The sequence below is a fragment of the Podarcis erhardii genome, assembly GCF_964252035.2.
Source record: "Podarcis erhardii genome assembly, chromosome: 4".
NCBI lineage: Eukaryota > Metazoa > Chordata > Lepidosauria > Squamata > Lacertidae > Podarcis > Podarcis erhardii.
Window position 1 is genome coordinate 6,402,787 of NC_138508.1, and position 15,579 is coordinate 6,418,365.

Sequence of the window (15,579 nt, forward strand, 5' to 3'; positions counted from 1 at the left end):
CCTTTTGGGTACTTCCGGGTCGCTGCAGGATGTAATCTGAAAGAACATGAAGCGGACGTAACCTGAGGTATGACTGTATTATGGGATGTTTTTAGCTGAGATTCCCGCACTACCTGACCCTTGGGGGTGTCTTCCAACTCTGCAATTCTACAGCTCTGTACCTGTGCTGTCTCAATCCCTCTCTGTTCAAGCGCACCCACGCACTCGCCATTCTCCAGTACCTTTCTTGGAAACAAACTGGGATGTGACCCCAACTTCAAATGCCGCAAAGACAGGGGAGTGGTCGCTGCTCACAATGTCGTCCGTGCATCCTGACAAAGAAGGGTTAAGAGCGTCAGGAGAACTCTTCCGGATCAGGCCAATGGCTTATCTAGTCCGGCATCCTGTTCTTACAGGGGCTGACCAGTTGCTCCCATGGGGAACCAGCAAGCAGGATTCGAACACAAGAGCATCTTTTCCCCTCCTGTGGTTTTCAGAAGCATGGCTGTCTCCGACTGCGCAGAACTCACCGTAAGAGTTGCTGTTGATGTGGGTTTCGGGATAGGACTTCCAGAGGATGCGGTCGCACCAGGAGGGAACATTTGTCCGCACCTGGGAACAAGAATCAGGGTCTGAAAGGAAACTCTTGAACGCAGAAAGCCCACCCATATGCTCTTTGCTTTTGACACCTCTCTGACTAAACAATCTGCACTCAAACAGAAGATTCCCGGGGTTCAGTCCCAGAGTAGGTCTGGGAGAGATCCCAGCGGGAAACCCCGGAGAGCTCTGCTGCCAGTCAGTGCAGGCAGTATGGAGCAGGATGGGCCAAGGGTCTGGCTCAGTAGAAGGCAGCTTCCGATGTTCCCAGGGACAGGCTGCAAGCTGAACTCTGCCTCCCCCCAATGCAGCAACCGAGCATTTCTGCCCCCCCTCCCATTTGAGGCCAACCCCCTCGTCCCAACTTTGCCCTTCCCCTCTTGGGCTGGCAGCACCTACCCCAGTGGGCTTCTGTTTATGCCAGACGTAGGTGTCCCGGGAGCCCCTCTCGTAGCGGTACGTGGGGGGGAAGGTGATCTCCTCCTCGCCTGGGGAAAGCGGAAGACAAACCAGAGACCGGCTGATGCACAAACCCAGCAAACCGTGGCTAGCCTTAACCATGGTTCAACAAACCAAGGTTGGCATTCACCACATTGTGTTCAGACATGATGCTGAGCTACATTTAATAGAAAGCAAAAGATTCCAGTCTCCTTGATGCCGAAGCAGAAGAGGAGAAAGCGAAAGCCCAGGTGAGGTTTCTTCAAGTCACAATTGTCCATAGTTTATTGTGACACATGAATGCAGAGGTTCTGCTGCTTCTGTTTTATCCTGCATTTATTTTCCTGTGAGTGACTATTGCATTATGGTTGTTGCATGGTTTTAAACTTCCACCCGACGCTTTAAGAGGCTGCCATTTGAATTTTCTAAATTAGTAACGGCGAGGCGTGAAGTTGCAGGTTCAAAGCTCAGCTCAGGCCTGAACCTCCTCGTCCTTCGCTGGCAGGAGGAGGAGAATGCAGCTGGCTTACTTGGCAGAGCAACTGCAAAAGTTACTGAGATAATGTATATCAAAAATGTTAGAAAAGCTATTTACCGTATTTTTTGCTCTATAAGACTCACTTTTTCCCTCCTAAAAAGTAAGGGGAAATGTGTGTGCGTCTTATGGAGTGAATGCAGGCTGCACAGCTATCCCAGAAGCCAGAACGGCAAGAGGGATTGCTGCTTTCACTGCACAGCGATCCCTCTTGTTGTTCTGGCTTTTGAGATTCAGAATATTTTTTTTCTTGTTTCCCTCCTCCAAAAACTAGGTGCGTCTTGTGGTCTGGTGCGTCTTATAGAGCGAAAAATATGGTAGATAATGAGTGTTATTCCCTATTACTAACAGCCCTTTTATCTCAAGAGGCAACACCACGCTTCAGCTTGTTCCTCCCTCCCCACCCATCCTGTGGCAAGGAGTTCCACAGGCTGTGCCTTCTACTGTTACGGATGCTAGCCAACCTTCTTTTAAAAAGGGAGTTATTTAAAACAATCCGGGACCCTTAGCTCATCACGCAAAGCTGAGTTGGAGAACGGCAGCTGCAACACACAACCCCTATAGTTGGAGAAAGAGGGGAAAGGGGGGGCGGGACGGGTTGAGGGGAGAGGGATCAGTCGCTCACTAAATCGCAGGAAGATCTTGTGCTTCTCCTTCTCCAGGTTGAGCTGATCCACCCTGAGGAGCGGCTCAAACTCCTTGCGATTGATGTAGCTGAGGATCTCCTGAGGGAGGGGAGGCAAAGATGCCACAGATCAGTGTGTGGAACCTCGCAGAACCAGAGAACTGTAGCGTTGGGGAACCCCAAAGGTCCTCTAGTCCAACCCCACGCAATAATAATAATAATAATATTTTTTTAAAAAAATTATTTATATCCCGCCCTCCCCGGCCAGAACCAGGCTCAGGGCGGCTAACACCAATAAAATAAAATCACAGTAAAAGCATAATGGGGGGAAAAGAGAGGGAGGGAAAAAAACCCAATTTAAAATACAGGTTAAAATGCAGTTTAAAATGCAGCCTCATTTTAAAAGTAGCCCATAGATCAAGACCATAAGGGGAGGGAAACGTAAGGGTCAGACTGAGTCCAAACCAAAGGCCAGGCGGAACAGCTCTGTCTTGCAGGCCCTGCGGAAAGATGCCAAGTCCCGCAGGGCCCTAGTCTCTCAGGACAGAGCGTTCCACCAAGTCGGGGCCAGTACTGAAAAGGCCCTGGCCCTAGTTGAGACCAATCTAACCTCCTTGCAGCTCGGGACCACCAAAGTGTTGTTATTTGTGAACCTTAAGGTCCTCCGTGGGGCCGACCAGGAGAGGCAGTCCCATAGGTACGTGGGTCCTGGCCTGCATAGGCTTTAAAGGTCAAAACAATGCAGGAACCACGGCTAAAGAACTGCTGGGAAGCCAAACTTTCTGAATCCTAAGAACATAATGAGAGACCAGTGGTTGGATCAGGCCAAAGGAGCCCCCCCACACCACATCCCAGAATCCTGTCCTCCTGGTGGCTGGCCAGTTGCTCATTATGGGAGACCCGGAAGCGAGACCTGAGACTGTCTCCTTACTTGCAATTCCTAGCCACTGGCATTCAGAGGCATAGCTCTCAACTTTCAGATATGAAAATAAGGGATCAGCAGCCTTGAAAATAAGGGATCAGCAGCCTCACCTATCCACCAATCCGGGATAGCAGCAGGAAGCAGTGGGAAATGGCACTGGAATAAGGGAATTTCCCGCAAAAAAAGGGAAGGTTGACAGCTATGTACAGAGGCCTTCACGGCCACTGGCAGTGGAGGCAGGCAGAAGATCGTCCCGTTCCCCCTGTCCCCCAAATCTCAGGGCCAATCTAGACCCAGGTAAAGGTAAAGGGACCCCGACCATTAGGTCCAGTAGCGGCCTAATGGTCTGGTTGACTCTGGGGTTGCGGCGCTCATCTCGCTTTACTGGCCGAGGGAGCCGGTGTACAGCTTCCGGGTCATGTGGCCAGCAGGACTAAGCCACTTCTGGCAAACCAGAGCAGCGCATGGAAACACTGTTTACCTTTCCGCCGGAGTGGTACCTATTTATCTACTTGCACTTTGACGTGCTTTTGAACTGCTAGGTGGGCAGGAGCAGGGACCGAGCAACGGGAGCTCACCCTGTCGGCGGGATTCGAACCGCTGACCTTCTGATCAGCAAGTCCTAGGCTCTGTGGTTTAACCCACAGACCCAGACCACCCCTCAAAAGCATCTCGTTTGGGCTTCAGATGAGCAGAGCCTAGTTGTGCCTGTGGAAACGCCCTCTGCGCATGTCCAAGCGCACTGCCGTCTTTCTCTGTTCCCCCACAAGTCCCAGGGATTAGCCCTGCTCCCTCCTAGAAGTTCAGGACAGATTTTAAAATAGACATACTTCTTCACGCAACACATGGTTAAAACTAGTGAAAAACCTTCTGACAAGAGGATGTAATGGCCAGTATCGGACAAATTCACGAAGGAGGAGAGGGCTATCGATGGCTATTAGCCACAATGGCTTTGCTCTGCCTTGGCAGCTGACGGCAGCCGTGCTTCTAATTATTTATTATTATTATTATTATTATTATTATTATTATTGACAAAGTAATAATCATAAATAAATAAGAATAAACATGTGCACCCCACCACTGAAGACCATTCCATTGTAACTATCCAACCTCCCAAAATTTCAACACCTTGAGGAGATTTCACCCCTCCCATTCCAAGAATCTGCTGATGTTCTCTGCTGATTCTCCAGAGAGGAGGGGGGTGGTTTCTGCTCACTACTTATTCTGCTCCAGCCTCACATCAAAGTCTCAGAGAGAGACTGAGTGTTAGAGGGAGAGAGAGTTATCTCTGTATAGATAAGGGTGCTGCTAAGAGCAGCTGCAGACTCTCAGTGCAGACCAGCTTCTCCATTTAGCTCTGTATATAGATTGTATAATAGTTGTAGATAGAATAAAAGTAGTTATTCTACAGACCTGTTCTCAGAGTGGTTTATGCTCTGCTATACTCTGCTGTGCGACAACTGTCTTCTTGTGGAAGTGAATCCGGTGCTCACAACCCTAAGCTGTGAGTCCACAGCACTTTGACCTGTTCCTGTGCAGAAGGGGGTCTCTGGAAGTGCTACCCAGCTCGCCTAGCCCAGTCGGGGTTGAAGTGGATGAGTCCAGTTGGTGACACTGGCTCAGGGGCGATGCTGACACACCTCTTGCGATGGTTTGACCCCTTTCTGTATTAACAGTACAAATTCTACCAACACCCTCCATATCTCCTCAAAATCATTTCTCCTGCATATTCCCCGTCTTACCTTAATGTCACGTGTAAATTTATCGTTAATAGCTATATCCCACACCTCTTTACACCATTCTTCCATTCTATAGTCACCTTGCCCCTTCCACTTCCTAGCTATAATAACTCCTGCAGCTGTCAATAAATCTGCAAGCGAGTCCTTCACAGCCTGCAAACCTTCCACCCCATTGTAAATTGACAATAAGGCTACCTCTGGACTTTTTGGTCAGCTTGAACCCAGTGATTTCTGCCATCTCCTTAAACACCCTTTGCCAGAAAAATCGTACATGTGAACATAATTCCATTTCCTGGCATCCCCTCCAACATAACACTGAATATTCCTTGTTTTTTTTAATTTTAATTATAATATAATATAATTAATATAATATAATATAATATAATATAATAATAAAAAATTACAATAATTTTCTTTTATTCTTATGGGCAACATTTTCAATGTGCTTCTAAGCATCAGTTGCTGGAAACCGTAATCAGGAGAGAGATGCTCTTCTGCTCGGATCCTGCTCGCAGGTTTCCCATGCTGGTTATCTGGTTGGCCATGGTGAGAGGAGGGCTCTGGCAGTGGCGTAGTGTGGGGGGTGCAGGGGGGGCCGGCCGCACCGGGCGCAACATCTGGGGGTTAGGGTTAGGGGCGCAAATCCACGGGTTAGGGGGCGCAAATCCATGGGTTAGGGGGCGCAAATTACTTGCCTTGCCCCGGGTGCTGACAACCCACGCTACGCCATTGGGCTCTGGTCAGGATCATGGGCCACGGGCCTGATCCAGCAAGCTCTTCTTCTGTTCTCGTGGCCCCCCACAAGCCCACCCCCCCCTTCCTCACCTGAATGTCCATGTCCAGGCGGTAATTGAGGTCCCCAAACCAGAAGAGGTGAGTGAAGCGGAGGGAGATGTCGAAGGAGCTGAGCTGCTTGTCGCCCAGGGAGAGGAGGCGCAGGATGTCCAGGTAATTCTGGTTTCTCCTGGACAGTGCAGATGGGAGAAAATGAGGACCGAGGTGCATGTGAGCGTGGCAAAAGAAGGAGCTGGTTCTGCGCAGGGTTTCTGAGCGAAGTTTACTTTTTCCTTTCATTTATGAATCTTTCCATAGGAAACACGTCAATAATAATAATAATAATAATAATAATAATAATAATAATAAATTATTATTTATACCCCGCCCCTCTGACTGGGTTTCCCCAGCCACTCTGGGCAGCTCCCAACAGAATATTAAAAACACGATAAAACATCAAACGTTCAAAACTCGGGATTACCCTTGTTGATTTATACTCCGCTAAAACCCAAAACGGGCTTCTAAAGCTGTCTGCAAAGTGTAAAACCAGCTGTGCAGATGTTGATATGTAAATGTTGACAATTAAATCGGACAGTTAAGACAACCCTGTTGAAATAATAATAATAATAATAATAATAATAATAATAATAATAATAATAATAATTTATATCCCGCCCATCCGGGCAGCTTCCAAAAGGTTATTAAAAACACAATAAAAGATTGGGCATTTAAAACTTCCCGAAACGGACTCAGATGTCTTCTAAAAGTCAGATAGTTGTTTATCTCTTTGACATCTGATGGGAGGGCATTCCACAAGGAGGGGGCCACCACCGAGAAGGCCCTCTGCCTGGTTCCCTGTAACCTCACTCCTCACAGGGAGGGAACTGCCAGAAGGCCCTTGGAGCTGGACCTCAGTGTCTGGGCTGAATGATGGGGGTGGAGACGCTCCTTCAGGTCTACTGGGCCAAGGGCTCCTCCGGCCCAGCAGTTGTGTCCCAAACCCCATTCCAAAATGCTCATAATCCCTCCGGCCTACCTGGCTGCCTTCTCGTTGCCGGAGGTGAGGTGACAGTTCACAAACCCGAACGACGTGCCGTTGAACATGAAGGAGACACCGACAGCCCCCTTATTGCCTAGGAAGCAAAACACATGGAGAATGGAAAATATCTAAGGAATATATATATAAGATTATATTGTAAAAATGATACCATCTTAGCAGAACTGGAATGATACTTGTGAACAATAAATAAATGAAACAATTATCTTAGTGGAACGTATGGAAAAGGATATAAAATAAAACTGTGCGATAAAACCATGACAATACAAAAAGTATAATGAGAATGATTGGCAGTTTTATGCAGAAAAATTTATTTGACATTCATGATGTTGTATAAAATTTTGGTTCTTTTTTTAAATTTCCTTTTTTATTTTTTCAATTTTTTTTCCTGCTTTTACATTGTGATGATCTTTTCTTTTTGTATTTAACTTTGCTATACTTACCTATGTTGTATGCTTGTATTTTAAACCAATAAAGACTTATTATAAAAAAAGGAAGCAAAATAATTGAGGTGATGCGGGAGGCAGGCATTTCGGCAGGAGAGGGGAATTGCACAAACTCCTCCAGTGCTGCTTCATTGAAACTTTCCCCTTTCCAGGGAAATTATAGTATGCTAAGTTAAATTATTAGGATAAAAACAAAGTTGGAAGGATTTGCTAGAATATTTAATTGAATTAGAATACAAAGATGGGAGGCGTGAGGAAGTCAAGGAAACAAGTGAATGTAACTAAGTGAGTTAAAGGTTTGACTTCTTTTTTCTGTTTTTTGATGATGTTTTTTCTTTTTTTTCTTTATATGTACTGTTTTTTCTTGTTTTTTCTTTGATTGTTATCTTTTTAATTTTTCTTCTGTAACCTTTAAAATTTTAATAAAAATTCATTAAAAAAAAAGAAAAGAAAAAAAACTTTCCCCTTTCCACAAACATGGGTAACATTAAAAGAGGCAGATTAATGGAGGATAAAGCAGCCATTGGCTGTATTCTGCCTCCACAGTCAGAGCGGGTATAGACCTGAATACCAGTCAAAGGGAATCCCAGCTGGGGAGAGGGCTGTTCTTGTGCTCAATTCCTGTTTGTGGGCTTCGCTTTAGGGCATCTAGTTGGCAACTGTGAGAACAGGATGTTGGACTTTGCCCTGACCCAGCAGCCAGGGCTCTTCTTGCATTGACTTTTATATTAATAGTAATTTTATTATTTGTACCTAGCCCATCTGATACTGGGCTACTCTGAGAGCATGTGATAGGAATTTGAGGTCTTAGATATATGCTAAATGTTCACAAGTGTACCAGTCAAGCACGTACATAGATCAGCACAGGAAGACCGACCTGGAACCATTTTGATTCCTAAACTGATCCAATGTTTTCTCTACAAGGTCAAAATGGGAAACCTCCCCATTGTCTCTTTCCTCACAAATCCTGTCTTAAGGACACATTTAAGATATGAATAGGGTGTGAGCCTGTGACCTGGCCCAGGAAATAAGTATTTATCATTACAAAAGAATGGCCAGGCTCCCCAGGAAATCCAATCAAGTAACCTGCCAAACAGGAGATAAACAAGGACAGGAGAAAAACAACATTCAAATTTCTGTTTTAGACCGCCTTTTCTGTGATGTAGGGGTGGTCTTATGTTACACCCCTTCTGTGATAGCCCCTTCAGGACTATTTAATTGCTCATCGTCTAGCATTGTGTATGCCATCAAATGCCAACAGTGTCCTTCAGCTCTCTATATTGGACAAACAGGCCAAACCTTACACCAAAGAATAAACGGACATAAATCTGACATCAGGAATCACAAGACAGAGAAACCAGTAGGAGAACACTTCAATCTCCCAGGACATTCTATACAAGATCTCAAAGTAGCTGTTCTATTACAAAGGAATTTCAGAAACAGACTGGAAAGAGAAGCTGCTGAATTGCAACTTATTACCAAACTTAAAACCATGGAGAGACCTGGTCTGAACAAAGACATTGGATTCTTATCTCATTATACATGACAAAGCCATTTTTCACCTTCTCACCCCTTGCTTTTTCCTGTAAGACCTATTGCAGTCGTTAAGAGTCGTCAACAGGCTCATCACAGCTATCTGCCAATCACCCATTCCCACCACCCTTCTGAGTAATACCCCTCCCCACCTTCTCACTATATAGAAGGGTCTGGTGACTTCTGTTTCAGTGTATCTGAAGAAGTGTGCATGCACACGAAAGCTCATACCAAGAACAAACTTAGTTGGTCTTTAAGGTGCTACTGGAAGGAATTTTTTTATTTTGTTTTCCCTTCTGTGATGTATGTATGATGTTTCTGGGGTTGGTCTTGATCTACAGGATGGGAATTTCAAAAGTCTTTATAAGGCCTTGTGCGCCATTGTTCTGGGTTCCTCCTCCTTTCCTGCGTGTGAGGGGAGCACCCTGCTGCAACAGATCAATAAAGATCAAAGCTTACTAGCTGCTTTGCTTCTCAATAGTCTCTGGTTGGCCTCTGTTATTTTCTCCTACCAATAGGGAACCTAGCCTTCCTCCGGACAGCTCTCCTCTTACCCAGGGTGTTGGCAATCCCGGTTTTCACGCTGGAGGTGCTGACATGGCTGATCCGGTTCTCATGTTCTGGTTTCACCAGGACGGCTATTTTAATGTTCCACAGGGACTGCATGGCGATCTGGAAAGAGGCAAGCAAGGAGATGACGTTTCTTATGGGAAGACCTGGCTGGGGAGAGAGAGAAAAACAGGCTCCCCCCGCCCCCTCCAGGCGGCCCCTCTGCCTCCTCCTGGGCACCCACCGGCCGGTACTCTATTTCCGTGAACTCCTTGAGGACTCCGCGCACAAAGTCCACCCACTCCTTGTCCCCCATGGAGTTCTCCTGGGTGCCGAAGACGTAGATGTCGTGGGGGATGGTGACGGTCATCTCGTCCAGCGTCTTGCCCAGACCCTTCGAGGCAAACCAGGAGGTGATGTTCTTGGGAGGTGGAACGCTGCCTGCAGAGGAGAAGAGGAAGCCAGCCAATAATAATAATAATAATAATAATAATAATTATTATTATTTTTTATTTACACCCCAACCTTCCCGGTTCAGAAAGCCGGGCTCAGGGCGGCTAACAACAAATTTAAAACACTTAATTGATGCAGCAAAAACAGCTTAAAATACAGTATAAAATGTGAATAACAGTAAATTCAGAATTCGAAAAATCAATTTGGGGGGAAATCCATCCAATAAACATTAGACGATCACCAGGGCTAGCTGGCTAAATTAGTCCTATTTGGGCCAGCGAGGGGAGAATTAGCTGTGGGATCCCATAGCGGGGAATCTTCATAAAAAGGGGAGGGGGAGGGAAGGAAGGGGAATAAAAGATCAGGCTAAGTTCAGATTGAAAGCCAGGTGGAATAGCTCTGTCTTACAGGTCTGCGGAAGGAAGTTAAATCCTGCAGGGCCCTGGTCTCATGGGACAGAGCATTCCACCAGGTCAGAGCCATCACTGAGAAGGCCCTGGCCCTGGTGGAGGATAATTTGACCTTCTTAGGGCCCAGGACCTCTAAGGTGTTGCTATTTATGGACCTTAAGGTCCTCCGCGTGCATACCGGGAGAGGCGGTCCCGTAGGTACGAGGGTCCTAGGCTGTGAAGGACTTTAAAGGTCAAAACCAGCACCTTAAATCTGACCCTGTACTCCACCGGGAGCCAGTGCAGTTGGTAAAGCACTGGGGGAATATGCTCCCATGGCAGAGACCCCGTGAGGAGCCTCACTGCAGCAGGGGTCTCCACCTGAGTGGGCTCTCCCAGAGGCGTCCAACCATTGGCCAGTCATTGCAGCAGGGGGGGAATTGGGGGAGGGAGTCTGCTGGGACCACCCAGCCGCACCAGCTTTTCCTCTAGCCTTGCTCTACCGCCCAGCCTAGGACCTTATAAGGCAAAGGTTCTGCTTCAATATTTTTGTTTCCGCTTAATGTTTTTGCAGAGAGTGTTCTTAGTCTTTTTGGCATGAGCACGGATGTTCCTGGTTTTTAAGACTGTGGAAATGTTTAGAAACTGTGTAATTTGCATTACAGCCGTACCTTGGAAGTTGAACAGCTCAGTTGCCGAACGTTTTAGCTCCTGAACGCCACAAACCTGGAAATGACTGTTCTGGTTTTCAAACTATTTTTGGAAGCTGAACATCCAACAGGGCTTCTGTGGCTTCTGATTGGCTGCAGGAGCTTCCTGCAGCCAATCGGAAGCTGCACTTTGGTTTCCAAATGTTTTGGAAGTTGAACGGACTTCTGGAATTGATTCCGTTCAACTTCCAAGGTACGACTGTATTTTGAATTTGCATTACGGTAAGCGATGTTACGTTCCGAGGATTGCGTTTAAAGCCAAAATTGCATATACTGTCGTACCTTGGAAGTCGAACGGAATCCGTTCCGGAAGTCCGTTTGACTTCCAAAACATTCGGAAACCAAAAAATGGCTTCTGATTGGCTGCAGGAAACTCCTGCAGCCAATCGGAAGCTGTAGAAGCCCCGTCGGGACGTTCAGCTTCCAAAGAATGTTCGTAAACCAGAACACTCACTTCCGGGTTTGTGGCGTTTGGGAGCCAAAATGTCCAAGTACCAAGGCATTCGGGATCCAAGGTACGACTGTAGTTGAAGCATATTGAGGGCAATGGTGGCTGGGATCTCCAAAGTCTATTTTCCCAGACGCTTTCCACCCCCTTTTTATTTTTTGTTATTTTCGTTGCCCAAAGCACAAAAATTAAATGTGCAAAAGTCGTGGGCTTTGTACTGACACGAGGCAGGGAAGAGTTGCTGTTCTCTTCTGGTTGCCTGCTAAAAGCATTCTTGTTTATAGGCAACCCTACCCAGCTATTTAGAAAGCTGATGCGAGTTCTAATCTGTTTTTAGCTTATTTTAACTTTCCTAAAAGGGACGCGGGTGGTGCTGTGGTCTAAACCACTGAGCCTAGGACTTGCCGATCAGAAGGTCCGTGGTTCGAATCCCGCTGACGGGGTGAGCTCCCGTTGCTCGGTCCCTGCTCCTGCCAACCTAGCAGTTCGAAAGCACGTCAAAGTGCTAGTAGATAAATAGGTACCACTCCGGCAGTAAGGTTAACAGCGTTTCCGTGTGCTGCGCTGGTTCCCCAGAAGCGGCTTAGTCATGCTGGCCACATGACCCGGAAGCTGTAAACCAGCTCCCTCGGCCAGTAAAGCGAGATGAGCGCCGCAACCCCAGAGTCGGCCATGACTGGACCTAACGGTCAGGGGTCCCTTTACCTTTACCTTTCCAAAAGACTTACATTATTGCAATTTATTCTTCTTATTGATAATTGTGTTTTGCCTTTTCCGTAAACTGCTCTGAAGTTTTTTTTGTTTTGTTTTTGCCATCAAGGGGTCCATACTTTTTATGGAATAAATAGAAGAGCAGACTGCTCCCCGCGGCTCCTCTCTCAACCCCGACACCTGTGACAGCCCAGGAAAGGTTCACACATCCCGATGGCAAGACTGACCCATATTCCACGTGCCAATGAAGATGGAAATCATGTCCGGCTCGTCCTGGTTCGAATGTCTGTTCTTCATCAGCTGCAGCAGTTGGCAGAAGGCCTCGCGTTTCTGTAGTGAGGGAGGTGGGAAGACGACAGGAGGGCAGCAAGACAAAGAGAACAGCCTCAGAGAAACACAAACAGCAAAACCACCCAGGGTTCCCCAACTTTCTAGGCAATCCCCCCGCTGCCATAGTTACTGTGTTTTTCGCTCTGTAAGACACACTTCCCCCTCCTAAAAAGTACAGTGGTGCCTTGCAAGACGCAAAGAATCCGTTCCGCGATTCTCTTCGTCTAGCGGTTTTTTCGTCTTGCGAAGCAACCCTATTAGCGGCTTAGCGGATTAGCGCTATTAGCGGCTTAGCGGCTATTAGCGGCTTAGAAAAAGGGAGAAAAAAGCGGGAAAAAAATCACAAGACTCGCAAGACGTTTTCGTCTTGCGAAGCAAGCCCATAGGGAAATTCGTCTTGCGAAGCGCCTCAAAAAACAGAAAACCCTTTTGTCTAGCGGGATTTTCGTCTTGCGAGGCATTCGTCTTGCGGGGCACCACTGTAAGGGGAAATGTGTGTGCGTCTTATGGAGCGAATGCAGGCTGCGCAGCTTTCGCTGAAGCCAAGAGAGCAAGAGGGATTGGTGCGCACTGATCCCTCTTTCTCTCCTGGCTTCAGGCATAGCCTCCCGAAGCCTCCTGAGCGCAGGAAGTGCCTCCCACTGTGCTCCAGAGGCTTCATGTTGCTTTTGCTGAAGCCAGGAGAGAAAGAGGGATCAATCCCTCTTGCTCTCCTGGCCTGGCTTCGCTTCGCTGGAGAGCCGCTGCACAGCTTTCCCTCTCTGCGCAGCGCCCCTTCAGCGAAGCGGGAGGAAAAATGGAAGGGCCTTCGCTTCTCCTGCCGCTTCGCTGAAGGGGCGCTGAGCAGAGAGGGAAAGCTGCACAGTGACTCTTCAGCGAAGCAGCGGGAGAAACGGAGCCCCTGGGCCAGAGATTTGGGTTATAATATACAGTTTAATGATTGGATAAAACTGTGGAATGAAAGTATAAAATTTACAGCATGTACTGCATTAAAGGAAAATGTTATGAAAATGTTTTATAGATGGTACATCACACCTGTGAAACTGGCAAAAATGTATAAAACATGTAATAAGTGTTGGAAATGTAAAGAAAAAGAAGGAACATTTTATCATATGTGGTGGGATAAAAGGGCTTCTGGGAAATGATATATAATGAGATGAAAAATATGTTGAAATATACGTTTGTTAAGAAACCAGAGGCTTTTCTTTTAGGAATAGTAGGAAATGAAATAAATAGAATGGACTGTAAACTTCTCCAATATGCAGTAACAGCAGCGAGAATATTATTGGCCCAAAGATGGAAACAGGAACAACTGCCGACGCTCAAAGAATGGAGAATGAAACTGATGGAGTATGCTGAACTGGACAAACTAACAGGAAAGATCAGATATATACGAGAACAAAAGTTCATTGAAGACTGGGGAAAATTTTCAGACTACAGTGGTGCCCCACAAGACGAACGCCTCGTAAGACGGAAAACCCACTAGATGAAAGGGTTTTCCGTTTTGGAGGCGCTTCGCAAAACAAATTTCCCTATGGGCTTGCTTCGCAAGACGAAAATGTCTTGCGAGTTCCTGCGGGGTTTTTCCCCCTTCCCCCCCCCTTTTCCTAAGCCCTAAGCCGCTTATCAGCTGATCCGCTGATAAGCTGCTTATCAGCTGATCCGCTAAAAGCCGCTAAACCACTAATAGCGCTAATCTGCTAAGCTGTCAATGGGCTTGCTTCGCAAGACGAAAAAACCGCTATACGAAGAGCCTCACGGAACGGATTAATTTTGTCTTGCGAGGCACCACTGTATCTGAAATGTGTATGTGATGAGCAAATAACGCTAGTGGGATTTCAAGAAGTTCTGTAAATTATAGAGGACTATTGTATTGATGAAAACTAAGTGTGTGAAGGTTTATAAAATGCAATATAAAATTAGGAAATGCGTATTTTAAAAATTTGAATAATGGATGATTGTCAGAGAGGTTGAAGGAAGTCTAAAAGAGAAAATATGTGATAAATTTAGATTGGATACTATAAATGTATGTTGGAAAATTTAATTAAAAAATTTTAAAAAAATGCGGGGGGGGGGGGAGAGAAACGGAGCCCCTCCCATTTCTCCTCCCGCTTTGCTGGAGAGGTGCTGAGCAGAGAGGGAGAGAACATTTTTTTCTTGTTCTCCTCCTCTATAACTAGGTGCGTCTTATGGTCGGGTGTGTCTTATTCAGCAAAAAATACGGTATTCTTAAAGCAGCACGTTTCTACTTCTCTAGATGCCAGAGGCCTCCGGCTTTGAACACACCAGCAATTCCACCTGCACTTCTCACAAACGTCGATGCTTTTAAGAACATTGGCAGGGCTACTGTAATAACCTGCAGTTTTATAAGAGTATACATTTAAAGTAGATGAATAAATGAGTAAATAAAGTTAATTCGGAATTTGCAGAAACCAGAAGCTTTCTTACTGGGTATTGTGGGTAAAGAAATACCGAGACAAGATAAAAAAAAAAAAGTTCTTGTATGCAACTACTGCAGCAAGAATTTTATTTTGTTAGCCCAAAGATGGAAACATCAGGAGTTAGCAACAAAAGAAGAGTGGCAGGTAAAATTGAAGGACTTTGCAGAACTGGCGAAACTGGTGGGAAGAATCCGGAACCAGCGAGACCAAGCATTCCAAAAGGGCTGGAACAAATTTATACTATATTTGAAAGACAACTGTAAGCAATTAACATCACTAGCAGGGTTATCTGAAGATTTGTAAAATGAAACTGCTACCTATTCAGGTAGCTGAATGTAACTTTTTAGGTAATGACATAATAAGAATAGGAAAGGAAGTGAAACGGAAAGAAGCAAAACCTAAGTTTGTAAACCATTAGGCGGGAGGGAGGGAAGTCATTAGGCTCAGCTGAGGCAAAAAGGTTAAATAAGAAGACGTGATGTTGTGCAATGTGATTATATGTAAACCTAATAAAAATTATTATTAGAAAATAGTAATTGGAATTTGCAGAAAATGTAAAAAACAAATTTAAGGCTCCGCAGAAAGAGGGGGAAGGAAGTCGAGTTTTGAAATGTCAAAATGACTGTCAAATTATTAAAAAGTATAAAACTGAAAATCATAAATATAATCATAATAAATGTTGGATGTTTGGTGAATTTTTGCCAGTTCCTTTCTCCTTTTTCCTCCCCTCCAGTCGCATCCATGGGCCTCCCTCCCTCCCTCCAGGAGCAGTAGGGCACTGCCCCCCCCCCGACCCTCTTCAGCTCCAATTCATGCTACTTATGCTACAAGTTCATGGAGGAGGAAAGGGCTATCGATAGCCACTGGCCACGATGGCTCTGCTCTGCCTCCGCAGTCAGTCAG

The 15,579-nt window shown here is 46.0% G+C and overlaps 1 protein-coding gene across 1 annotated transcript in view; it reads right to left on the reverse strand.

The window, feature by feature from the left end:
• The window catches only part of INPPL1 (inositol polyphosphate phosphatase like 1), a 76,247-nt gene that overhangs the window by 12,599 nt on the left and 48,069 nt on the right, over window positions 1–15,579 (reverse strand). The window contains exons 11-19 of the mRNA XM_081860090.1: window positions 12,133–12,235; window positions 9,439–9,635; window positions 9,200–9,317; window positions 6,646–6,742; window positions 5,661–5,799; window positions 2,175–2,274; window positions 976–1,064; window positions 510–591; window positions 222–311 (exon numbers count right to left, since the gene is read on the reverse strand). Of these exons, the coding sequence (XP_081716216.1) occupies window positions 222–311; window positions 510–591; window positions 976–1,064; window positions 2,175–2,274; window positions 5,661–5,799; window positions 6,646–6,742; window positions 9,200–9,317; window positions 9,439–9,635; window positions 12,133–12,235 (1,015 nt within the window). The remainder of the gene's footprint in view (window positions 1–221; window positions 312–509; window positions 592–975; window positions 1,065–2,174; window positions 2,275–5,660; window positions 5,800–6,645; window positions 6,743–9,199; window positions 9,318–9,438; window positions 9,636–12,132; window positions 12,236–15,579) is intronic.